The sequence below is a fragment of the Dermochelys coriacea genome, chromosome 10 (genome assembly GCF_009764565.3).
Source record: "Dermochelys coriacea isolate rDerCor1 chromosome 10, rDerCor1.pri.v4, whole genome shotgun sequence".
NCBI classification, from domain to species: domain Eukaryota; kingdom Metazoa; phylum Chordata; order Testudines; family Dermochelyidae; genus Dermochelys; species Dermochelys coriacea.
In genome coordinates, this window is record NC_050077.1 from 55499116 (window position 1) to 55526097 (window position 26982).

The 26982-nt window shown below is 39.9% G+C and overlaps 2 protein-coding genes across 21 annotated transcripts in view; one reads left to right on the forward strand and one right to left on the reverse strand.

The window, feature by feature from the left end:
• The window catches only part of MTMR10 (myotubularin related protein 10), a 77505-nt gene extending 58159 nt beyond the window's left edge, over window positions 1-19346 (forward strand). For 2 of the 3 annotated variants that reach the window (XM_038417862.2, XM_043493838.1), the window contains exons 6-16: window positions 187-277; window positions 4353-4524; window positions 5545-5632; window positions 5774-5862; window positions 8692-8822; window positions 9447-9516; window positions 10086-10156; window positions 10983-11152; window positions 13333-13503; window positions 15012-15194; window positions 15754-19346. In XM_038417862.2, coding sequence (XP_038273790.1) covers window positions 187-277; window positions 4353-4524; window positions 5545-5632; window positions 5774-5862; window positions 8692-8822; window positions 9447-9516; window positions 10086-10156; window positions 10983-11152; window positions 13333-13503; window positions 15012-15194; window positions 15754-16353 — 1836 coding nt within the window. In that variant the 3' untranslated portion in view covers window positions 16354-19346. The remainder of the gene's footprint in view (window positions 1-186; window positions 278-4352; window positions 4525-5544; window positions 5633-5773; window positions 5863-8691; window positions 8823-9446; window positions 9517-10085; window positions 10157-10982; window positions 11153-13332; window positions 13504-15011; window positions 15195-15753) is intronic. The other variant, XM_038417863.2, reaches the window with a different exon arrangement.
• Window positions 17132-26982, reverse strand: part of FAN1 (FANCD2 and FANCI associated nuclease 1) — a 51619-nt gene continuing 41768 nt past the window's right edge. For all 18 annotated transcript variants that reach the window (XM_043493829.1, XM_043493831.1, XM_043493837.1 and 15 more), the window contains 3 exons: window positions 25517-25711; window positions 23716-23844; window positions 17132-21382 (listed from right to left, as the gene is read on the reverse strand). In XM_043493829.1, coding sequence (XP_043349764.1) covers window positions 21245-21382; window positions 23716-23844; window positions 25517-25711 — 462 coding nt within the window. In that variant the 3' untranslated portion in view covers window positions 17132-21244. The remainder of the gene's footprint in view (window positions 21383-23715; window positions 23845-25516; window positions 25712-26982) is intronic.

Consider the following 26982-nt stretch of genomic DNA (forward strand, 5'->3'; position numbering starts at 1 on the left):
CCTTCTCTCAAGTCAAATCTGGCAATATTACATTAGACCATTTTTAATACAGTCTTTTGTTATACTCTTACAGTGCCATAATTCCTGGTAATAACTCCTTTTTTTATATACAGTTTTGATTCTTACACTAAAGAACTTTTATATTCAATAATGCTGAACAGTAAAAACAAAATTATTTTTTCCTAGGTGTGCCTTGCAGTAGCACATTATTCCCAGCCAACAGATCTCCAGCTCCTCTTTGCATTTGAATATGTTGGGAAAAAATATCATAATTCAGGTAACCATTTAAATATTTTTTTCTATTCTGTAATATGTGTGTGTGTACTAATATTAGTAAGACTGGTTACTTTTAGCTAAAAGCAATGGCAAGAGTATTTTGAAGTTTGCTCTGGAATGTCACTAAATTAGTTAACACTGCACCAGAGCCCCCTACTTTCTGTGTCTAAATTAATCAGTGTGATGGTAATTCATTATCAAAAACAAAACAATCTTATCTTTATCCAAAACAAAACTATCCATACCAGCATGAGTACCATTATCGCTCATTCCATTCTTAAATCCTTCTAGTGTGTGTCTATATTGATACTCTGGACACCTAGATAATCCCCCTTCAGGCAGGTTTGTTTACCTGCCCTTCTCTTGGGAATAAGTGTCTCTTCTGGTGGTATTGCAGGAGGATTTGTGCAACTTGGGACTCCATACCTCCTTTTCCTAGAGGCTTACTAGGTATAACTTCCCACTCAAATCTTCCACCACCCCTGCTGGAGCACACCCTCTCTGCTCAAGGCCAGTCTCCAACTGAACCTTGTCAGTTAGGTAAGCTTGGAAAAGATGCCTTTGGAACTTGATTTCTAGTGTAACACTGCAAGATCACTGCTTAGTGCTCCCCAGCCAATACACAGCTAAAAGCTACACATTCCATCACAGTAAGCCTGCAAATATGGAAAGTGCTGTAGATGTAGTTCAGTAGCACTGAACATGTTGTTTACTCTGCCATTTGCATTAGAAATAAATGATCCACCTACTACAGAAACTGAATGAATGTCATGAAATTACGGCTCCAAATTTTCAAACATGCTTAAAAGAAGAGTTTGCTCATTTCTGTATGTGCCCGCAAAAGCCCCATGTGCATACACCAGGAGAGTTTCATATGTTACAGGTGCAAGTTGCGGATAGTTGAAAATGGGCAGTTATATAAAAAGAGACTTAATTAAGGTCAACTCCTTCCTCCAGCTGCATAGTGCCATAATTAGCAAATTTTTAGAGAAAACCACAGTTGAGAACTGGAGAGGGGAAGGCAGATAAACAAAATGCTGGGTCCACCACAATCTCCTTAGAGCCACCTTTACCCCCTCCAGGAAATATCCATGTGCCACGCGGGAAAGGAAAAGGGCCAGTGGAAGAGCTGCACAAAGTGGGTGAAATAAGCAGTGTGCTAATGTTGGCCCTGTAGCATTACAGTGAACCAGTGACAGCAAAGATAGTGGTCTTGCTGCATGGCAGTGGCTTGGAGTAGGGGGGCTGAAGAGTATTTCAGAGAGGGAAGTCCCACTATATAGTGAGGCGTGCTCTGTGGTGGTCATGGCTCCTGGAAAACTTAGGACACTGTTAACTTCACTCATGAGAATTCCTCTTGGGTTCATTGGTGCTATTCATGTGCAAACACAAATACTTGTGTTTGCAGGATCAGGCCCTAATTGGTCATGGCTGGGATTCCCTAGTCCTCTTGTCCCTTTTCCAGCACTGCAGTCTACCCACTCTGCACCCCTGCCAGTCCCAGGAACAGTGGAAGCTGCAGTCTTTGTCCATTATTTCTTCCCCTTCTCTATGCTTTTGCACAGAAGAAGAACATATGGGTCATATTGCATTGTGTTTTCTCCTCAGTGCATTTTTACCACATGTATTAATAATATTAGTATTTCCTTCTGTGAAAAGACAGCACAAAAATCACACAGTTGAGTTTTTTTTCTTGCTTTCCCTGAAACTACTGGAGTTTTAATCATGAAAGGGAGGGTGAAGGTGGGAATTTGCATGAATTGCATGTATATATATTTCCCTGTTCTGAATTCAAGTAAAAGTCGAAGTGCCCCCAATTCTCTCCCAATCCCTTTACACCCTTCCCCCCCAAAAAAAAATACCGGGAGCAAAGGGCTAGATTCCTAAATGTATTGGGAGTTGGGTACCTAACCTGCTCAGACGCTTTTGAAAATCCCACTAACTGCCTGTCTGCATCTCTAGGCATCTATGACAGGTTTCAGAGTAGCAGCCTTGTTAGTCTGTATTCGCAAAAAGAAAAGGAGTACTTGTGGCACCTTAGAGACTAACAAATGTATTTGAGCATAAGCTTTCGTGAGTTACAGCTCACTTCATCCGATGCATCCGATGAAGTGAGCTGTAGCTCACGAAAGCTTATGCTCAAATAAATTTGTTAGTCTCTAAGGTGCCACAAGTACTCCTTTTCTCTAGGTACCTAATTACCTTTGAAAATCTGGTTCCAAATCTTTTGCAGGATTCTTAATGTTTTATGTTCTGTCGTTAGTGTGTGAGTGAATATGGAGCTTTTTAAAAAATGGGACTAATAGAACTGGCTTGACATTTTGGTAAGCTTCCTTGCAGGGTTTTGTCAGTGCACATCAGTGCCCAGCCTGCAGCATCTCCTGCTGTTCCACTTTTGGGCCTACTCGACAGAGACTATCACTACTGGTATCAAGCTGTGTGATGATTTTTGTGATAGATGATGATAGAATGAGGTTATCAAATTAATCTTAATTTATGACCTAATCTCAAACTTTGACCAGATCTGCAAGAACTTGTTCATGTCCTATTTATTTTATAAAACGTTTAGGAAATAAAAAGAGAAAGCAGAAACAAATTATCTGGGCATCAGCATTATTTTTATGGCAATGAGAGAAATTAAAAGGACTGCTTTAATATGAATTCTTGAACATAACTTTTTTCATGTTAAATTATAATTTAAATATCTTTAAGCCATCTGGAAACCCACAAAAAATAAACCATCAGATTAGCTTTTAAGGTGCCATTTTTTCAGAGATGTAATCTCAATTCCCTCCTCCCCCAACCTATTTACTTTACATACAAGATACCATGGTGACTGCCATACTAGAAATTTGTGTATACGTAGATAATAAGAGAATTGGTAGAGGATTAAAGCTTTGGCCTATTTAAATAACTGTATACTGGGAGCTCATTGAATAGCCGTTAGGAGCATTAATACCACTTCTATCTTAATTTTTGGCATAGGCTTCTTTTGGAAAGCATAAAAAGAGAGAGTGCTTCAGTACCACTGAAAAGATTAAATTGTTGGTGTATAAACAGCAGGCAAAGACTTACAGGGGCAATGATATGGCCATAATCCTGCAGTCTGATCTGCTCGGACAGATCCTTATGCCCTTGCAGACTCCCATTATAGGCAAAAGAGGCTGCACACACAGATCAGATTATAAAACTGGGGCTAAATTTGTGTCATTCATTTACAACTAAAATCAGATTAACTCTCAGTTTCAAGAAACAAAATGTAATTCCACTGAGCACGGTTGACCACCTTCTTGTCATGTAAGGAGAGAACAGCTGAGTTTGACTAAGTATCATGCCAAAACATTCTAGCCCGTAGAACCAAGGCTGTTCTACATGATATCCCATCAGGATGAGTAATTTATTGTGATAGGTTAGTAAGACTTAAATAGTTTTTACCGTAGTCTTTGTGTTAACACCAAAAAATAATCAACAGCCTCTTCCACATCTCTCCTGTCTGAATGAAATAGCTGGCCTAGAAAGCAACCCCTGAAGAAAAACTGTTGAAATGGTGGAAAGGAAGATAAGGAAGCCCTGACTTGGAAGGGTTAGGACTCAATAATAGCCAATCTGTGTTCAGAATCTTTACTTTTAGTGGCGGATGGTAATTGAGCTACAAGAATAACTTCTAACTTTTAACATAGAATTCCCTCTTTTAAAAAAAAGAGTAGTATATTGTAGCAGTTAAATATTGTAATATGGGTGTAGTTTTGACATATTTAATGGCAGACCCCAGGCATTAATGTGACACTTTTGTTTCCAATTTCCATTATCCCTTAGCCTCTGTTTTTTGCAGAAACTGACACAGCACAGTTTTTCACTGCTTGCTCTGTTGAAACAGAAGGAAAGATATACTTGTCACTCTTGCATATTACCAAACAGCACCACTACTGGTTAATCTTGCAAGTGGCAACATCCCTTCTAATAGAGAGACTCACCTACCTTTGTGTGGGAAGAGATAGCACTATAGCAATTTGCATGACGAAGAGTTGAAAGGGATGTTTTTTAAAATCTTGCATTGATGATTTTCCTTTTCCTAGCAACAGTAAATGGAATAGACCCAGGAGGCAGGGCCAGGGGCAGCGGCAGCAGTAGCAGTCAACAGACTCCTTTATTTGAAACTTACTCGGATTGGGATAGAGAAATCAAAAGAACAGGCGCATCAGAATGGAGAGTTTGTTCAGTCAATGAAGGTTACATGATATCTACTTGGTAAGTTTGAACAAAGAATGAGAAAAACAAGCTAATTTGACTCTGGCATCACTTTGGTGTTCTAGTAGCTCTGGGAGAGATCAGATACTTTTAGGAAAAAAACAGCTGTATTCTGATGAGAGATGAGTGTTCGTAAAGGTTCAAAATTTTCTGTAAAGGTATCTAAGACAATCTCCTGGAAGAGATGCAACCAGAGTTAAAGCAACTTGACTATCTTGTGGATCCCATAGCTAACTAATGTATTGATATCAAATTAAGTGACAGGGAAAAAAATCAAGGTTTGTTTTTACTGTATTCTTTATAGTTTTTATCCTTCTAGTACAAACTATTATTATTGTTTAAATTAACATAAATGTGCATGCCTGTAGAAGAAATATTAGCAAGATTTGAAGTTTTAGAACAGGAAACAAGTAAAATAATGAGATCAGTCTGACTAGCACTGACTGTTGCTGCTAAAGTGCTTCTGTACACGCATTTATCTCAGTGGCCTGCTTTTTGTCTCCATCCGGGGCTGGTGCACTACAGCACTAAGACTGGTAAACTACCTGTGCAGCAAGTGGTACTGTGGATTTGACTTCCTGTTCGGGCCATATTTTTTTGGCATGCTTTTAGATGTTTTGGCTGGAGGTGGGGAGATAGATGTATGTCCCTCTTTGCCCTTTCCCCCAGCACATACACTACTGCAGCCAAGGACAGAGTGCAAAGGTTGGAGGTTTTATTTTTCCTCCTAGTATCCAAGCAGTTGCAGTGGTGGGACCTAAGAGTGAGTGGCCCATCCACGATAATATCAGAAGTGCTAGTATCGTGAGTGACTCACTAGGCACATGCAGTCAGCATTGCTATCGCTATACTATGATAAAATGTATCCTATATAACTTGGATTGTCATTCTGTGACATGGGTTATTATACACTAACACTCCTTGTTATGTCTTCTAGATTTTATCCTTTTTATTTCCAGAAAAGTAGATAAAACACCTGAAAGAAAAATGACTTATCTGTGTTGTATTTTTCTCCCCCAGCCTTCCAGAATACTTTGTAGTCCCATCTTCCTTAGCAGATCAAGATCTAAAGCTCTATTCTTACTCTTTTATTGGAAGACGAATGCCTGTAAGTGTCAACTTTATTCTGTTGCTGACCACTGTTAATATTCATGACAGTGATATGTGTATGAGTGAATATGTTTTGTGTACTCTGTGTAGAAATTCTCATGCTGTCAGGCAATACTAACAAATTATCTCTTTCTGTTAGCTTTGGTGCTGGAATCACTCCAATGGGAGTGCTCTTGTGAGAATGGCCAACATTAAAGATGTATTGCAACAAAGAAAAATAGATCAAAGGTAAACAATACCCTAGCATAATTTCTTAACCAGACATGTATAATATGAGGCAAAAAGTGCCTGTATGGGATACTACACTTCATACTTGCGATGAGGGAGCCCCAAATCAGAATATACTATAGCCCACTCACATAAGAGTTGCAGATTCCAGTTCAAATCCCTTCTCTCTCTCAGGTGTAGGGGGCACTTGAACCGAAGATCTCCCACATCCCAAGTGAGTACCCCAACCATTGAGCTAAAAGTTGAGGGAGCTCCTCCTCCTCTCCCCCACACCATTTTGAGTAAGCTCATCTATAGGCACCCAGTGTGGTAGGTTTGCTGTGAGCACCCTTGCCAGATCAGGCCACACAGAGGGGTTAGGTGGAGGAATGCCTGTATTTCCCTAGTTTTTGCATCGTGCTGGGCCTTAGATATCCAGATACCGGGCATGGGGCTACAGTGCCACACTCGGAAGCAGAAACATAAGTGCTAAGATAGCTTTGACTGTAAAAATGTAGTGGCCAAGCGAGTGTAGTCAGCTGAGCAAGGTTTTTTGAATCCTAGTGGGACTCTGGGATTTAGGTGCCTGAAGTGACAGTTAGGCACCTAAGTCTTTCTGTGTACCTTGCAGAAATTCACACCAGCTTGCAAGATCATTGGTTTGGTATCTTTTTTGTCTGTGTTTTAATTTGTTGGAAGGCTTTGTAGGAACTTTGTTGGAAGACTTCTGTTGCAACTGTTAGCATATTTTTATTGCACTTGATTATAAAATTTTTCTCAATATATATGGAAAAACAAAGCCATACATTTAAATAAAAAGCAGAGTTGGGCTTCTAGTCAGCATCTCTATTGGCATACACTTTTATATGCTGGTTTTATATCATAGCTATTTGGAGAGCTATTGAACACTGAAAATTGAATATAGATCATCAGTTATTTAGCTTTCGTAACTGAGATACAATGTCCCTCAAACTTTTACTTCAACTGTTTGGGTTTTGGTGGTCTAGTGATAGTCATAATACTTGAATCATAGCTTTTCATCTTCAACATTACCTAATGCTTATGTTATTTGCTTCAGTTTCCCTGACTGTAAAATGAGGGTTATACGTTATGTACTTTTCTCAAGGCTATAGAGCAGGGGTGGGCAAACTACAGCCCGCAGGACGGATCTGGCCCATCAGGGCTTTGGATTCGGCCCACAGGATTGCCACCCCCGAGGCGCTGCGAGCCCCACGCCACTCCCGGAAGTGGCCGGCACCATGTCCCTGCGGCCCATGGGGGATGGGTGGGCAGAAAGCTCCACGCACTGCCCTCGCCTGCGGGTACCTCCCCCAAAGCTCCCATTGGGGGTGGTTCCCCGTTCCTGGCCAATGGGAGCTGCGGGGGGCGGTGCCTGAAGGCAAGGGCACCGCGTGGAGCCCCCTGGCCCTGGTGTGCGCCGCTGCTGCCCAGGAGCCACTCTACATAAGCTTCACCAGGTTGGAGCCCGCAGCTCAAACCTCTCCTGCATCCCAACCCTGAGCCCCCTGCCTGCACCCTGCCCCCCTGCTGCACCCTGCACTCCTCCTGCACCCCAATCCCCTGTCCTGAGCCCCTGCCACACCCCACACCCTCCTCCACTCAACCCCTTGCTCTGAGCCCCTTCCTGCACACCCCTCCCACACCCCGCACTCCCCCCGGTATTCCAACCCCCTGCCCCAGACCTACATTCATGGCCCTGCATGCAATTTCCCTACCCAGGTGTGGCCCTCGGGCCAAAAAGTTTGCCCACCCCTGCTATAGAGAAAGCTGGGGTCAGAACCAGGATTAAACTGAGGAGTTTAGGCTTCCAGTCTAGTGATATTCACGTATCACTAGGCCAGGTCTCGCCTCATATACACTGGACTATATTACAAGAAATACCACCTAAAGCAGGGATCTCAAACTCAAATTACCACGAGATCTGCATGAGGACTAGTACATTGGCCCAAGGGCTGCATCACTGACACCTTTTCATACAAAGATACAAAAGCCACCTCCTCTGTCCCTGGCCCTGCCCCCACTTCACCCCTTCCATGAGGACCCGCTCCTGCCCCACCTCTTCCCACCCCTTCCCTGCCCCATTCCAACCCCTTCCCCAAAATCTCCACCCCAACTCTACCCTCTCCCTGTCCCAATTCCAACCCCTTCCCCAAATCCCCGCCACAGTACCGCCTCCTCCCCTGAGTGTGCCATGTCCCCGCTTCTCCCCCCTCCCTCCTGGAAAGTCCTAAGCGCCACCAAACAGCTGTTTGGCAGTGGGAAGCGCTGGGAAGTAGGCGGAGGAGCGGGGACATGGTGCGCTTGTGGGGGCAATGGCAGGGGGGTGAGGGAAACTATGGCGGGCTGCAGGAAATAACTCCACAGGTTGCTTGTTTGAGACCCCTGGCCTAAGGCTTTGTTGCTTACCACTTCTGTATTGCTGTCTATGATAGCTGTTTCTTATAGATCTTTAACAATATTTTGTTTTCAATTTTTCAAATTAATTTAGCTCATGTCTCAACAATAATGGGAACTGAATGTTTCTAAAATGTGTATTAACAATTCTGCCTCCACATAGCATTCCAAATGACCAAAAATGCATGACGTGTATTATAGCTGAATGCTAATCAGATGTTTGTGCTGTCCCATTTTGCTGTTTGAGCAAATAGCTTTGCTATGTAAGCTAGTTGCCTTTCTAACTACAAGGAAAACCTTTTTTTAAAAAAAGAGGAAACTATGCACCTATTTTAAGTGCTTTCAGTTGCTTACACTTACCTGTATTCTAAAGAACTTAATTTGAAAAGCTTTCCTCCATGTCCAGTAATACAGTTTGGGGGTTTTTTTTGTTAGGATTTGTAATGCAATAACTCGAAGTCATCCACAGAGAAGTGATGTTCACAAATCAGATTTGGACAAATGCCTGCCCAATATCCAGGAAATCCAGGCAGCGTTTATCAAACTTAAACAGTTATGTGTTAATGGTAGGTCACAATATTATTATTCTTCTGGTGGTGTGGTTTTTTTGAGGCACTGGCAGATATGGTTTCAAGAAAGCAGTGTGTCAAACTTTGATAGGAAGCAACTAACTTATCTGGAATTGAAATTCTATACAGAGTGTGTTCATTTTGTGTATATTATAATATAGCTTCTGTAGATCTACATTCTCTTACTCCTCTGTGAGACCTGGGGTATAATCAAGCATGAGGTAAGCACATCAAATAGTTTCTCTGCTTTTCTGAGGGATGGTGTAAAGTGCCTTCAACTACAGATTTAATGGAAAATTATGGGCAGCATAGACTATTGATCTAACTTGCTAACAAAACTAGCTAAAGTAAATGGCTATTTAAAAGGTTTCAGAGTAGCAGCCGTGTTAGTCTGTATTCGCAAAAAGAAAAGGAGTACTTGTGGCACCTTAGAGACTAACAAATTTATTAGAGCATAAGCTTTCGTGAGCTACAGCTCACTTCATCGGATGCATGAAGTGAGCTGTAGCTCACGAAAGCTTATGCTCTAATAAATTTGTTAGTCTCTAAGGTGCCACAAGTACTCCTTTTCTTTTGGCTATTTAAAAATGTACCCAGACATTCCTACTCTTCTTGCTACAGAACCTTTTGAAGAAACGGAAGAGAAATGGTTATCCTTGCTGGAAAATACTCGTTGGCTAGAGTACGTCAGGTACGTACAAATATTATGACTAGAAAGTAATAGTTAATAATGTGTCCTTAAATTTTCACCAGTGTAAATATGTAATAAAACAAATACAGATGAGATTTGTATATTGTACAATGAATGAGATAAATATACAGGGATTTTAAAGGTTTACACACTTAAACATTCTGTGTCTGTGTGTGCAGCTGAATCCTCCAAAGACATAAGTGAATGCTTAACTTTAAATACTTCAGTGGGACTTGTATCCTAAAAACTAAGCACACACACAAATCTTTGCAGGATTAGGACGATAATGGGCACCGTGACAAATGTACAATTCAGAGAGGCATTTCTGTGGTACTACAATCTTATTGGAAACAGTTGAGGTTTTATATTACTTGAGTATATATTAGATTTGGGATGAGATTTTCAAAAGTGCCAAAGTGACTTAGGAGCATAAATCTCAATGAAAGTCAATGGCATCTGTGCTCCTAAATCCCTTAAGTATTTTTTAAATGCCTGTCCTCATTTCTTAGAAAATGTGCAGTATCTGTAGTCTTAATTGTTAAATTAAACTACTTTTTCTTTTTGCCTAGATCATTCCTTAAGCATTCTGCTGAACTTGTATATATGCTGGACAGTAAGCATGTCTCAGTAGTTCTGCAAGGTAATATAATTGTATAGCATGTTGTAATTGTCATAATTGGTAGGTTGGAATGTTAAAGCATGGTTTGGTAAACTACATTTGTGATCTGTATACTTTACTGACATGTTGAAAGGCACAGATTTAAAATATTTTAATTTAATAAAATTCCCTCTCTGTAGTTGACTGTAACATAGCCAATAGTACCTGGTAATATTCCCTCCCCGCCCCCCTCCCCTCTTTTTTCTCTGATAAAGCACCTCTGATGTGATCAAATCAAAACTGTAGATTTTTGTAGATCAAAACAAGTGAGTTTGTAGATCAGAATGTTTATCAACTCTAGCTACATTATCTTGACATGTGATGTTGTCTTGGTCGTTCCTCAGATCATGTGCTACTTCTAAGAATTATTTCAGTGTTGGGCAGTGTTGATTCGTTGACTCTGAAATTCCTCCTGGAGGTAGTAATGCCAGAAATGGTATTTAAAATAGTACTCCATACCATTCAGAGTACCTCTAGGTCAAAAAGAGAGTTTGGAAGCTCTACATTAATTTGGGCTCCCGCCATTTCAGCCCATCTCAAATGGTAGGCATCTGGTTTTTTGGACAAACACTTAGCAGGTTATTCTTGAGTAAGGGTTATTCACATATCAGTGGTGTAAATAGTTGGGAATCTTAATTATAGCGTGAGGCTCACTGAGATAAAGTTTGACTATATTGAAACACAACAGTCTCGAGACTGTTGTATTTTGAAATTCACTAGAAGGAGAACACTAAACTGAATTACCAATTTCTGCACCTCTTTAATTATACATACATATATATTCAAATGCTCTTAATGTTTTCCACAGAGGACGAAGGGCGGGACCTGAGCTGTTTCGTAGCCTCCCTCATTCAAGTAATGCTGGATCCCTATTTTCGGACAATTGTTGGATTTCAGAGCCTGATACAGAAGGAATGGGTCATGGCAGGATATCAGTTTCTAGATAGGTGTAACCACTTAAAAAGAGCTGACAAAGAGGTAACCATGTTGTATTGATAGCTAGATCACATGCATGCAATGAAATGACTTGACCCCATAAGCTAATGTCCAAAATCTTAATGTGAATTTTTTCAGTTCTTTCTAAAGACAGGAATGTATAAAAAAAGAATAATCATTAATCAGATGAGTCTCCTTTTTATCCTCAACTGTTGTATAAGAATCATTAATACACTGGGTGAAATCAAATGCCACTGTTGATATTGATGTTATAATCATGTTAGAATAAGCCTTTTCAAGTCTATTTTATCCCATGCTTTACAATAATTAAACCATTGGGTTCCAATACTTTGACCCAGCGAGGATCTCAGGAGCCTCTTTTCAACAGCACCTGTTCATTTCCTCACACCCTTTTTTACATACAAAGCCAGACCAGTATGTGGTTATTGCTGCAGTTATCACAATACCGTTCTGATAAAGAAGAATGTGAAGCAAAGTATATAGTCAGTTCTGCAATTTTCAAATTGCAACGTATGGCTCACTGAGTGGTGGTTCAAGAACTGGTGGATGGCGACATAGTACCTGGCTTTGGTAGTTTAAGACACTTCTACAGAATTCCAGGCTCTGCACTGCAAGGAAGAGACTGGAGGCCTGTAAAACAGCTGGAAACAAAGAGTAGCCAGTCTTAACAGTATCTCTTGGGGTGGCACTTAAGGAGAATAAAAATAAAACACCCTCAGGGATTGGAGCCAGAAGCAGGACTAGAGCTGCCACACACCAGCAGCAAAGTACATGTATAGGAGCAAAGGAAATAATGCTGCTAGGCAAAAGAATAGGAAAAACAAAAACAATCCAGCCTCAAGAAAATGTGGGAAACGGGAGAGAAGAGCAGATGCGATTGCGAGAGGTTGAAAAAACAAAGAGCAGAAAGAGACAGCCCAGTTAACTTCTTTCCAGACACTCATTGCACTATAGACAGAAAACATTCATTACTTTCCTAATACTTTGTCATGCATAGGATTGCTGTATTTGGAGCAAGGGTGTTTTGTAATTATGATCCACTGAGATGTTCTTTTGAGATGATTCTTGGTTCACTCTGCAAAAAAAATTTAGGAAACATCTGAAAGGAAAAAGTTAAATAAAATATTGCTAGAGCTGAAAAAATATATATAAATGCCTCTTGAAATTTCCTCTCTGCCTGTGAGTTTTTTTCTTTCTGTAGTATATTTTGACCTCGTTAAAGTTTTTTAATGGAAATTAACATTTTTTACAACTCATAGAATCAATGGTTTTGATGCCAGAAGGGCCGTTTATGATCATCTAGTTCACTTCCTAAATAGCACAGGCCATACAATTTTACCAGGTGGTTCCTGCATTGAGCCCATAACCAAGGAAGAGTAGCAAAAAAACCACGTATTCAGTTAGATTTTTAAATAGTTTAAGCTACTCCAGATATCATTAAGCTCATTTTAATTTATCTGCAAACCCACAACGCATACAGTTATTACAAAGATTTTGAGTGGCTGCTCTGAGCAAATTCTAGTATTAATTTATGGCTACAGAGCACATTCTAAAATTAAAAAGAAACCAACCATCTTTTCTTCCTTCATAGTTCAACAAAGATGGGTCATTTTGTTTTGTAAACGACATTTCAACTGAAATATTATGAAAATAGACACAATGATTCTAAATGTGGCTGGAGAGAGGCCTCCCCTTTCCAAGTACTATAATTTACAGGTCACAGTCTTCCTGTGGTTTTGTTACAGAGAGATTTCTGATTGTACAAGTAACAATTTAAATCTGTGTCTAAATGAGAACACAGACTGAGAAAATGTAATTTTCAAAATACTTCCTCCCCCCCACTCACAAAATTTGGTATTTAAGTCTGGAGATGATGTTGACACTATAATTCCTTTGTACCACCTACACTCGTTGGGCAGCACATGAAATCAACCTATCCTGTCATTTTACATTACTACGGTTTCCTGAGTTATTCGATTTATATAATCATCTATTCTATCATTATGAGGATGAAAATGCTAAACTTGGGTATTGGGTATTTGTATTATAGATTCTTTGTGATTTTTGTTTAGCTACAAACGTCTCTTCTCTATCAGGAGCATACTAAATTAGCTACCCTAATGAGGATGGTGGGGGTAACAAGTTGGTAAGGTTTTGGCAAAGATTATGTTACTTCTAATTACTGTCCATTTCTTCTCAAGTCTCCCTTGTTCTTGATGTTTTTGGACTCGATTTGGCAACTGCTAGAACAATATCCATCAGCCTTTGAGTTTTCTGAAACATATTTGACCATATTGTATGATAGTACACGGATCTCATTGTTTGGCACCTTCCTTTTCAACTGTCCTCACCAGCGAGTAAAGCAGAGCACTGTGAGTATGCAGAAGTGTTACCCTTACCTTTAAAATAATTGATCTTAGGCCTGAGTCTTTCTTGGGGGAGGAGGGAACCACAATCTAAATTAAATGGCATTCATTCAGTTTTGCAAAATGATGCAACAATTGCAACATGAGCTTTTAAGAAAAACATTGAGCAAAAATATTGAACGTAAGATGAGTGTTCATCAGATTGTCCCTACAATGCTCTTTGCGTATATTGAAAATGGAAATGGTCTGTGGGGGGGAAAATTCACCTTATTTCTATAAGAGCATTGTTATTAAGTGCTCCATAGTTTCCTTCATTCGTACTCCCATAAGAGTGCTGCATACTTGCAATGGGATTCATGTGCAGCTTCTTTTCATCTGTATGATAGACAGTGACTTGGATGGTATTTAAAGCTACAGGCAAACTTTGAAATCCCTTGTGACATGGCCACATAATTATTTAAAAACACCCAATGACAGCTTTATAAAAAGAATGCTAAAAGTCTGAGTAATAGTGATCAAGTACTCTTCATACAGAAAGAGAGAACAGCGGTACTTCAACTTAAAAAGGGCCTATGATGGATATCTAAAAAAATCCCAACCTTCAAAGGAAGCACACACAAAAATGGGTGACTTGTATACACTGCATGCAGGGAAAAGAACAGTTTGTCACATGCATCTCCAAGGGTAGGTCAAAAACCAGGAGACCTAAATGTTTCTCAGGCTTGGTCTACATTTGAAGGCGGATCAATCTAAGTTATGCAACTTCAGCTACATGAATAACGTAGCTGAAGTCGACGTACTTAGCTCTACTCACTGCGGTGTCTTCACTGCAGTGAGTCGAGTGCTGACGCTCCCCCGTCGACTCTGCCTGCGCCTCTCATGGCGGTGGAGTACCGGAGTCGACGGCAGAGCTCTCGGGGGTTGATTTATCACATCTAGACTAGATGCGATAAATCGATCCCCCTGCTGGATTGATCGCTGCCTGCAGATCCGGTGGGTAGTATAGATATACCCTCGGACAACTCTTCTACAATTATGACTCTGCTTAAAAGAATCAATGACTCTTAGAAGAGTGCAAGTAAATTCTAATATACACCAACACAAAACCGAAATTCTTTAACCTAGAATTAAGACTGTAAGTACTTACCAGTGTTTTGTCAGTGCTCTCCCCCACCTCCCCTGTTGTTTTCTCAAACACATAAATTAGCATAGAAATAAAGATTAGAAGTTTCATTTTTTAAAAGCAAGTAAACATTAAAAATTATGGAAATGTGGTTATCATCAACTAAATATTAGCTCTGCCGAGCATCGCCATCCACTTAACAATCAAAAACCAGGACTTGCTTCTGTCCTCCACAGTGGTCACCTTGGTTACCCTATATACTTTGACATTTGGTCTACAGCCATGCACGCTGTAGGCCATGCCCCTTGCTCTCTGAGCTGCATGCAATAATTAGATTTGTAAGTAATTAAATTAGTTTGTTTTTAATATGTCTGAATATTCCTTCTTGCAGGAATTCGCTATAAGCAAAAACATCCAGTTGGGTGATGAAAAAGGCCTAAAATTTCCTTCTGTTTGGGACTGGTCTCTTCAGTTTACAACAAGAGATCGCATGCTCTTTCACAACCCCTGGTATATTGGAAAGAGTGCACCATGTGTACAAAATGGGTCTGTGAAAAGTTTTAAACGAACAAAGGTAATAACAGAATTACATTGAAATCAAACTTCTGCCAATAGACTTCTCCTTTTAGCAGCTTAGTTACAATGCCATTATTACTTGATGTCCCAGCCTATAGATAAGACATTAAAAATGAATTTCTCTAGAGGTACAGCTCTCGAGTGTTGGGCCATATGGCTTCCAATGCATTCTCTGGTATGCTTGGGCTTACTGCCGACACGAGATTTATGCCATCACTGCAGCTATTGTGTGATATAAAGATGCTTTGGATTAACACCATTTTCCATATTGTTTCATAGATCCTCAGAGTTTTTTCATAGACTACTGATTTTATTCCAGTTTAATATTGTAGAATTCAGTTAAAATTTATTTACAACTATTTTATTAGGTCACAAACAGTCAAATTATATGCCATACAAGACAGACTTGCAACTTTACTATGGCTGTGAAAGGATGCCTCACTTAGTCTCTTCTTAGTCCCCCAGTGGAGAATTGTAGGCATACATGAACACTGCCAGCTGTAGCAGATTAAATCTCAGGAAAATTAACCATGTTTATTTCATATCTTTTTCTGCAGAAAAACTACAGCTCAACACTGAGAGGAATCCCCCCATCGTTAAAGAATGGGATCATCAACGAGCAAGAGTTTCTTCCAAGAAGAAATTCACTGATACTAAAACTGAAACCAGACTTTCTTCAGCATATGGATAGCCAGACCAATAGCATGGAGCAGTATTTCAGAGAATGGTTCTCAAAGCCTGTCGATTTACATGGTGTAATTCTACCCCGTCTCTCTGGAACACACATAAAACTGTGGAAACTTTGCTTCTTCCGCTGGGTTCCTGAGGCCCAAATTAATAATGGTGGCTTTATCACTGCCTTCCATAAAATCTCTGTGCTGACAGACCAAGTAAACATGCTAAACCAGAGTCTTCGGCAGTACACAAGCAGCTCTTCTTTGCAAGCGAACTGTTCAGAACTGGATCAAAGCAGGATGTACTTCAGAGCAAATGGTTTAAATGACACTGCTGGGACCCCAGATTTTCTCTCCTCCTCATTCCCATTTTCTCCAGTAGGGAACCTATGCAGACGGAGCATTCTGGGAACACCATTAAGTAAATTTTTAAGTGGTGCCAAAATCTGGCTGTCCACTGAGACACTTGCAAATGAGGATTAAGATATTGTGATGCTTAAACATTTAGGCAGAAATTGCAGACCACTGTGTCTTCTTTTAAGTTAACACTGCTAACTGCGGTATCTGAAGCTGTAATAATTTTATTTACAAATATTACATAAGTTTTGCACAAATATTTAAAAAGCAAAGCAAATCATGCTTCAAATCGCACAATTTTATTTTCAGTAGGTGTCATGTAAACTTGGTTTCTGACCATTTCTTCTGTGTTTTTTAGGTCTGGCTCATTATGTAAGATGCAGCAATTGCAAAGGTTTGGTGTGGTCACTAATCAGGTTTTCTTTTTGTTTGCAATGTCTGTTTTCCCAGTGATTGACTGAAGCTAATCTTATGTCAACACAGATTAGCTAATCAAATTGGTGAAAACAAACATCAAAGACATTTAGCATTAATGTAGACATATTGACTGGCAGCTGTAGAAATCTGGGAACAAACTACTTTGTCACAGTACAGGTTTAGTAAGGACACATTTATTTGCTTCCATACTATCTTTCTGTGACTTGGTTTACTTAGTGAATGTTGCTCTGGTGCAGTGTGTACTGGTTTTTGTTTTTGTTTTCAGTTACCCATTAGAGAGACTATTCAAATTTTTGTTCAATGTCATGAGCTTGCTTTTAGTTCACAGGAACTGACTTCAGGACAATATGCACTGTTAACCTTAAAATGTTCACTGTAGAGAATATTATTGTAGCCTTAGAAGTGCCTTTAATTGGAATGAAATATTAGTAAGATGTGTCTAATGCACCATGAAACTTTTTTTTTCCAATAGATTAATGAACTGCCCACTAATGTAAACATAATTTCCATATTCTAATTCCTAAAACAAACTCTGGAAATCACCAAAAAGCCATTTTCATTTAGCCTTCTGAACAGTGGAAACCTTAGATGTCAATATGCAAATTAGCAGGGAAGTTCTCTGTAGCCTAAAACAAGAGTGATTTCCTGTCAGTCCCAGAAAATAAAGAATCTTATTCTACCACTCCTAGAACTACTTTGTTTCTTATGTGTCCATTTACAGGAGTGGAGGGTGTACTAGGAAAGTCCAATTTTTTTTCCTTGACACAACTGACCTAACTACCAACAAGTTAGGGGATGTATTCTTTTGGCTTCCCCACACAGCCCTCCTCCCTTTTTTTTTTTTTTTTTTAAAGTATTGCTGTGAAGGTTTTTTCTTTTTTCAGTTTTAAAGATGATGAGAAATCAAACAGATTTTTCAAAAAACCCTTGTTTTGCAGCAGGAAAGGGCTGGTTAGGAATTTTCCCATTTCTTTGGTTGAAGAAACATTACTTGAAGCTGAGCAGAACAATCAATGTGCCACAGTATTATAGTAGCCAATTTTTTTTTTCCCCAAGAAGGTCTGGTTCCTGCAAAGTCTTCCTCAAAATAGCTGAGATGTACTAGAATAAGGAAAAATTACTCAGAAGTCTGTTGGAACAACAGGTTGGCTTTTCTGTTATCTTGGGCAAAGCTTTCCTGGGCCTGATACTTGGTATACAAGACCTCAACCTGTGTGCTGATTTTTGGTACCATATATTAAAATTAATAAACCACTTGGACAGTTTTTATGGTATGAGCAGTAAAATAGATTTCCTAAAACAGTTAATGCTCATAAGAGTCCATTTTAGAATTACCAAAGTTTGGTGAGTAAATTACTTCAATAAGTATGAAGTGTTAATATGTGGGATGTTAATCTTTGAAAAGAGTACAAGAACAACCTGGGTAAGGATTTCTAGCTTGTATTTTCAGTTTATACAATAATCTGTATTTTACATGCTACAAATGTTCTTGTTGGTAAATACTGTGCCTTTAAAAAAACTGCCTAAATACCTATTTACCAAACAGAACAGAATAGTTTTCAGAATTTGGGGGCTAAGCAAGCACAAGTGGTGTGTTACTGGTATCAAGGTTACTCTAAAAATCTGTTTTGTTGCGTCCTTAGGGCCTGATTCTGAGTACTTAATCATTCCTATGTATTTGTTTTACCCTGAATATTTAATAGTTTAATGTACTGTTGAAAGGCAGTTCCTAATAATGTATAGTTCAGGACCTGCCCAATGTGTAAACTGATACATTCATTTCCCCTGGTAAAAAGCTGCCTTACTGACAATACTGACTGCTCTGAATTCACCTAAGGGCCCTTAAGTCTTGCAAGTAGCTTTGCGGACTGAGTACATATCTACAGCTATCTTCCCTACACACAAGCTCACTTCTCTTTAAATTCTTGTTGGCAATTTTAAAATTAGGTACTATTAATACCATTAGTGTTTTGTAAGAGTAGAAAAACTATAAACAAGCTTATTTTTATATCATTTGTTTTCTAACCACATGCAGTGCTTTGGTTGATAGTAGGCTGTTGTATCATGATTATTTTGCTAGATTGTAAACAATATTAAAAACATACCTAGTGAGATATGAAATGCTGGTTGATGTGGTCAAAGAACAACTCTAATGCCTTACGCTACTGCAGGTCATGGTGAGGTCAAAAGTCACAATAGTGCAATGTCATTAAGTGAATTACTGCCATCTACCAAAGAAATGGCTACAAATTTATTAACCTACTGAAGTGAGTGTGTGTATTTTTTTAAACATGCAGGTAAAATACCACTCTACTATTAAACCACCTTTGTGCTTTTAATGATGTGTGTGTAGTAGGATCAAAGGTTTTGGCTGTTAATCTCAGATGGATAGATTAAAACCAAAACATTTCTAATCTTTTTATTTAAGAAAAAGGCTAAAACATCAATCTGCATCTAACAAGAGACTGAACAACTGGTTTCCTAAATCCCATTGGGTGATAGATTGCTAATGGTGTTGCTGCAGCAGGTTACAGAATTGACCATTTTAATTGAAACTAAAACCTATGTGCCTAATGATGACTTACTGAATAAAAGTGTAATTGCCAGGAGGAATACAAAACCCTGGCACTGAGGTTGTGAATGTGAAGTAAATTAGACTGTTAATAAAAGGTCATACCTTTCCACTGTAATTCTCAGTTTATTTTACTGGTTTAATAAAAATGGTGCAGGAGTAGAAGAGGAAGAGTCTGCAGAAAGATTACAAAGCAGCATTTGTTCTGTGTAGCCCATTTGATGTTTTCTTGGGGGCTGCATCTTACTTTTTTTTTTTTTTTTTTTGCTTGTCAAACACACCCATGTTGCCAGTTGGTGGTTTTTTTCTTCATTTGAGAATGTTGTGTCATTATTTGAGTTTCAAAAGGTCACACAAATAACCTACTTTGGTTAGATGAAGAGACGGTCTGAAGTAACTTTGTTTTGTTGCCATCAATATTGAGGCGTTAGAAAGATCTTTCTTTGGTGTTACCATTTTGCCCTATAATCTCTGGAGTTGTGGATTCCCTGTGCTTACTAAAGAAAATAGCTACATATTACATCAGTACATACAGTGGGTATCTAACTAGCTGCAAATTTGAGTCAATATTGGGTATGCAGGCACCACAGCATGTCTCTTTAAGGGAATAATCATTTTAAGTCATGTCAAAAACCTAATAGATAGCATAAGTAGCAATACTATCCTCAATCAGACAATGGCCGACACTCATTACAGCTCCATTTTTTTACTCCTGTACAGCCCCCTGTATAAACTTTAAAATGTCTTTCTATATTAACAGTGAATCTTCTGTTAAAAGCTTAATTTTATTCTCTTATTGTACGTCTATTCTAAGCCTCCACTTAACTTATCCCTTATTTACAGCATTAGGTTACTTAGGGGGAAATAATCACCTTTCAAGGAGTTAATTCTTAGTAAACTGAACATTTGCACTCCCTTACCCATCCCCCCATTAGCTAGTAACTCTCAAACTGTTCCATGCATGGAAGTAGGACAGTTGGTGTTGGTCTCATGGGACAAGAATACTTCATGGCACTTAACTCCAAAAGAGCAGACTTTGGTGCTTAAAATGGTTCAATTGGCTGAGCAAAGTGAAACCCTACAGTCAATTTAATGGCATATCTGTCTGTAAGGTGATGAACAGTGCCTCTAATCACTTCCAAAATATCAGGGATTGTTCTAGATCTCAGATAGGGCTCACTATATGCTCCTATCACTGGTGACCAGACTCATCAGCTTTAAGAAAATCTGTAATTGTCTATAAATCAAAACTGGTTAATGGGAGCTTACTACCTTGAAGCATCATCATAACACTAACTCAGCTCTGCTCATTTTCCCACTAGTCTACTACTCAAAGATTTATCTCACATGGTACATCATCTAGTGGTGTGTAATTACTAGCTAGCTTTGATTTAGTAAACTAAAAATATCAGTATAGCCATGGAGGTATAAGGTAGTTGTCTGAGTAATGTAGGTGTGACCTTGAGCTAGTTTGCTCGTGCACATCTGCCCAAGATGGAAATTACACATCCATGCAGCATTGTAGATGTATCTCGAGCCAAAAAGAAATAAGAAGAGGGGAGGGGGCAGAGATTGGATTCCCGGAAAGTAAGGGATGGACGGCGTCTCCTACTGTTTTTCCTATAAAACATGCTTTTGAGTTACAGCAGTTTGGGGCACATTTGATGAAATTCAGACAGCTGAAATATAGGCACAGCTGCCAGATTACCTTTGTTAGTTAAAATCCCCTATGTCACCTCTGTTCTACTTAGAAGAAAACCATGAGCTCTTCTTCCACTTTGGAGACCTGATTTACAGTAAATAAAACCTGTTCGTTCTTTACCAAAACAAGCACATCTTAAAAACTCCATTATTTCCATTTCCAGGACCTAATTAAAAACATGTATCTAATGTCCTTAGTGGCAGGTGCTTAAAATAGGAGGCAACTATTAGCACATATTCATACTATTTATTTATGTTTTTTAAATAATCACCCCTCCCTTTCCACCATGTTCTAGACAGTTTTATTCAACTGAGGCGTTTACTTTTAGCTCCAACTGCAGCCACATGACAAACTTCTACAGCAGCTCCCAGCTTCTTCAGTTCACCCAGCCAAATCATCTGTTTGTAGGAGAGGCGATCATTGGGACCCTTAACTTCCACTAGCTGAAATGTTAATGTTAAAAAAAAATTAATCTTATGCTTAGGTTTAGTAACTGAAAGCATCAAGTAGGCATATAGTACCAGCTGTTTGGATAAGAGCATTCGTACCTTTCACTATAAGAATGGTTGTTAAGAGGAAGCTGTTGCAGTTTTCAAACAAAATTTGAATACATGTGTTAAAGGAAGGCAATTAATTACAAAAATTAACTTCCAGTGTTTAATCATCAACCTCTGTACATACGTTGTCTGTTAAAGGACAGTTAGTAACTGGATAGCTATAGGTAAAAGAATTATACTAGAAAATCCTATTGGTCAAAGAAAGAGACTCTGGGACCTATGTGTCCTGAACAACCAAGTTAAAATATTTTATATAATCCACAATTCCTGGAGAACCGCTTCCAGCAGAACAAACAAGGCCTGTCTAGCTGAAGACCAACTTTAAATAGACGTATGTTCATGCAAAGTCCCAGACAGCTAGTTTTGGAGTGATTCCACACTTAAAAAAGACTCCCACAGCCAGGTTCTGGCCCTTGTCCACTTTTAGTACCTCTTCTCTTGCCCTTTACAAGAAAATAAATCTTAATGGTAAATCTGTGTTTAAAGCTACCACGCAACTTATCCCCTCGCAGCCCAACGCATCATTTTCTGCTACAGCTATGCTACTCTAACCTCTGCCCACCCTACCTCAGGGGTGCTTCTCCTAGTTGCATTTTTAGGTTTATCTTCTATAGCAATGCTCTACTACTGGTGGGTAAATGATATCCTCAGTAAACTGAACAGAACCTAAAACTATACCAAGTAACTTCTCGTTTAAGTAAAGCTTTCCTTACCACTTCTGGGAAGACCAGTTTGGTGCAAAAGGAAAGTTTACAATCCACTCCAATAAGCTCTCCCCCCCTCTCAATTTACTTTTCACAACTGTTAGCCAGCCACTACGTTTGTCTTGCCTCTCTCTCTAGTCAAAATGGCTCTAACATTATATCTGGACAAAACTAAGGCTTTTCAGTACACAGTTCTGGTGGAGGATCCCAGCAGGAAGAGTAAAGGCTTCTGCCACTCTGGCAATAAAGCTTATGGTCAGAAGTTCTTGTTAGGCAGAGGAGCCCTGTACTCATCTGCACAGGAAGATTCACTGGAAGTATTTCAAAACAGCTACTATCAAGCTAATGTGCTTTAGAGGACATAGGGTACTGAGAAGTGTTCACTTCCCTGCTAATCACCTTTACTCAATCCAGGTGGTGTAGCAGAGCACTTACATATAAATAATTGTTCATACGCCACCAGTCTGGAATGCTGATGGAGTGATTTTCCTTTAGTATACACCTGCAGTGTAGATAATTTGGGGGAGAGTTTATTGCCCACTGTACCTTTTCAGCAATCGTTAAAATTAACTCACAAATCCATACTAATCCATAGCTTTTTTTTTTTTTTAACTCAGGGCTACAGAAATTCAATACAAAGGTGACCCAATAATTCCAGACTGGTGTATGCAGAAGTAAAAATTCTAGATTAGTAGTGTTGGCGGAAAACAGTTGGGTACCCACAGCATGGAGCAGTATGCTTGATAATGAGGTAGTATGAATTTCCACACAACAGGACTAATGCCTACTTCTCCTGCATGTGCACAAACCAGAGCAACAGCAACACAGTCCTGAACTGTAAATTATGTTCCTTTAATACATGCCCTGCCAGACAGTACAAGTTCAGCTACCCAGTGTCCCTGGAAAGAACTCTAGCAATGAACATTCTACCCCCCGTCGGATTTTTATTCCTCTATCCGCCTGGATGTTCACTTTAATAATGAAGACCTGCGTGTGGGATGGGAGTAAAGTTATGTTTGATTACATACCACAGTCTGAGTAAAAGCTGCAGAACATGCAGAGCTATAGTCAGCAGTACGTGTAGCACGATCTGACCTCTCGACATTACTACATTGAAATTACTGTAAAGCAATCATCTGTGGCCCCTGAACCATTTGGCATTCATCCACAGAGACCTACTTGGTCACTTAGTGCTGGCTCTCTTCCAACTAATAAACTTCATTAAAAGGTACGCTAAGATGACATCAATATTTTACATATTGCTACAAATATTGCATATTTTACATATTGCAATTGCTACAGTGTTTTACATATTGCAATTGCTACAGCCAAGCTAGTGCACAGGTCTATGAATAGCTTGTGGGCCACACTACAAAAAAAGTTTGAAGATCCCTGCTATGACAGATGGAAACTTTTCTTTTACTTCCATGCCATTTAGGATCAACTGAGTATTTCAGTTTAAGTTCAGGGGACTATCCCTAGTATGCTGCTTTCATGCCAAAGATAGGAACATACCTTGAAGCGGTGCTCTTGCGTACTCCACACAACTAGGTCAGGAAGACCCCCTCTGCAATGGCGCAGATCTTTAGAGAGCCTCCTACATACACCACTTAGAAAAGGTCCCCCAAAGCAAGACACTAGACTCTGCAAGTACATCAATAAAGAAGTGTCTTTATCTTGCCATTTCCAGTCTTGCAAAAGTAAGCCAACTTTATGCCATTTCTCTGTTTTCTTCTTTGCCATTTGCATAACACATCTCACGTATTCCCTGCAACTAGCCTCCTCCAACATTCCCAGCTTTGGTACAGGAAAACTGGCAACAAGGTCACCGACTATTTCTATGGGCAGGGTTACACGACTGCGGTAAATCAATCTAAGTTACGCAACTTCAGTTGTGTGAATAACATAACTGAGGTCGAAATAGTTAGATCCACTTACTGCGGTGGCTACACTGCACTGTATCGACAGGAGAGCACCTCTCATCGACTTCCCTTATGCTTCTCGGGGAGGTGGAGTACACAAATCAATGGGACAGTGCTCTCCCATTGATTTAGTGCGTCTTCACCAGACTCGCTAAATCAACATTCGCTGCATCAATTTCAACAGAGCCGATCTCATAAGTGTACCCATGCCCTACGGACCAAAAGAGAACACTGGTCTAAGCACTAGCTTAAGACTTGGGGGACTAGATTGCCACAGAATTCCAGTGTGACTTTGAGCAAAAGTTGCTTAGTGCCTCGGTTCCATTTGTCAGATGGAAATAACAGCACTTCCCTAACTTACTGGGGTGAACATTAAGTATTGAGATGCTCAGATACTATTGCAATGGAGGCCATCCAAGTCCCTAGATGGCTAGACACATTGTGACTTAACACTAAGGGCTGGATTCACAAACAGAATCTCTCTCTGGCCCAGTGTTGAAGCTGTTTCACTGTGGATAAATAATGAAAGAATCATTGGACCAGAATGAGAGAGAGCAAGCATGAGGATGACACTACAGGCTGATGGTTAGCGCACTCAGCTGGGAGGTGGGAGACCCAGGATCCAGTGCCCTGCTCCAATGACTTTTTAAAATTATTATTTCAAAGGGGAACAGCTTCAACAGGAGAGACTAAGGGAGTCCCCCTCAGAATATCCCATAGTTCAGTGGTTAGAGCACTCACTTGGAGGGTTTCAGAGTAGCAGCCGTGTTAGTCTGTATTCGCAAAAAGAAAAGGAGGACTTGTGGCACCTTAGAGACTAACACATTTATTTGAGCATAAGCTTTCGTGAGCTACAGCTCACTTCATCGGATGCATGGAGGGTTGACATCACTTGGAAGGGTGACATACTTATTGAAATCCCTTCTTGCCCTCAGGTGGGAGGGAGACTTGAACCAGGTGAGTACCCTAACCAAAGCTATGGGGGAGTGGATCTCCCCACTGCCCCGCTTTTTGCCAAAATAGCACAGGGTCTAATGCCCTGAGAAGGTTCCCCCGTGAGAATCCCAAGCAGACGAAGGTGCCTCCCTGCAGCTCAAATTTAGGCACCTATCTCCAAGAGAAGTGGGGCTTAGCACACTTCTCTCCCCTTGACATCCCTCATTGGCTGGCTTAGGCAAGAAGCCACCCAGTATGCTGGCTTTTGCGAATTCCATTCTGAGATGCCTTTCTCCGCCCTCACTCATTGTATCAGAGCCTAGGCACTGAACTCAGGCTTTGTGAATCCCAGTGATAGTCTAGGTATCTAAAAGTTAGGCATGGCCATACTCGGGGTCACCAGGCCTGGTTCCTTAATGAATCTAGGCCTAAGTGTGATAAGATGTTTGCTATTTTACCTGAGCCTGCTGGAGAGAAGTAAACCGGTCCCAACTAACTAGTGCTGCTGCTTTTCCCTCTTGAGCATTCCAGACATTGGCAATCATCTCTTTCAGGGTCTCTGAGGAAGCTGCGTACAGTAGCTGGAGTCTAGATTCAATGGCGTCCTTCCTCTTCTCATAGAAGCTGTCAGTATACAAATCCAGGGGGAAGGCCTGTATGAAAATGGACACACACTCCTCAGTAGCTGGAGCCTGACAATTCAAGGGCACTTGGAGAAATGGAAATTCTGAAATTGTAAATGCTCTGTTTTGAATGTTGGGCTACAATTTATCTTGCAGGTTTAAGATAAGTAATTTAAAAACACAGCAGTCATTGAAATCTTGATTTAATGGAATAGATTACACTTGCACTTACACATTTAAGATTACTGCACCAAACACTAGCCACATTCAAGAGCCTAACATACTGGTCTAATGAACCACAGCATTTAATTAATAAAGAAGAGTTATTTCTAGGATCTTGCTAATTTAGCAATGTTTAACCTAAGAGGCTCCTCTTTTACCCAGACATACCTCAAGGTCCACAAGAGTAGCTAAGAACCTGGGGCCCCTGTCGGTACTACTAAAGCGTTCAGGGTAATAGTCTGCACCAAGAATGTAGACACAGAAGAAAATATTCCCCTTGAAATGAGTGACAAAGAAAATGACAGTCTGGGGAACATGCGTTTCCAGAAAGTGTATTGAAATGTCAAACATCACTACAGTCTGCATGGCATCGTGCCAGTCCATAAGATGGGGAGAGAGCAATGGTTCTATTTTCCTGTCTGCAGAGAGAACAAAGGCTCTACAGAATAGACGGGTTTTCAAGCAGAAAACTCCCAGCTTCCATGTTCTCAGAGTTCCCTCGCCGTATCAGTTGCCCATCTAGTCTCTCATTCATGTGCTCGCTGCATAGTGATAATGACTGAAGTTTGGATTTCTGATTCACACTTTCAGAGCACTTCAGAGATCTGGATTTCCATCTTCCTCCCTTTGCTGCTGCATGTGAGCTCAGAGCACAGTGTAGGAACCAGAAGCAGGGAAGGAAGAATAAAAGAGAGGGGGGAGAGGTGAGCTTTCAACCTCTTTTCTGCTGAGGCACGAGTCTCCTGCCATCTTTAAGCTGCATTAACAAATGAAACTCACTACACAAAGGGCCAGGTATGAAAAAGCTGAACAGATAGCGTTGTGTTTGGTTAAATCCTGAGTCCACCTGGTTATAACAGGTTGTGAGGTTTTTGGGGTTTTTTTTAAATTGGGAATGATGTGTGTATAACAAGATTAATTTTATAAAAGGGAATGGATTTATGAAGGGATGAGCTTCAGTAGAGTTTAAATATAGAGGAAAGCAGCACTGGCAGAAATCATCAAAACTCACACAGACCACTCAGTCACTCTATGTATGTTTGCACTCAGTTAGAATCGTGAATTTGGTATATTCACAT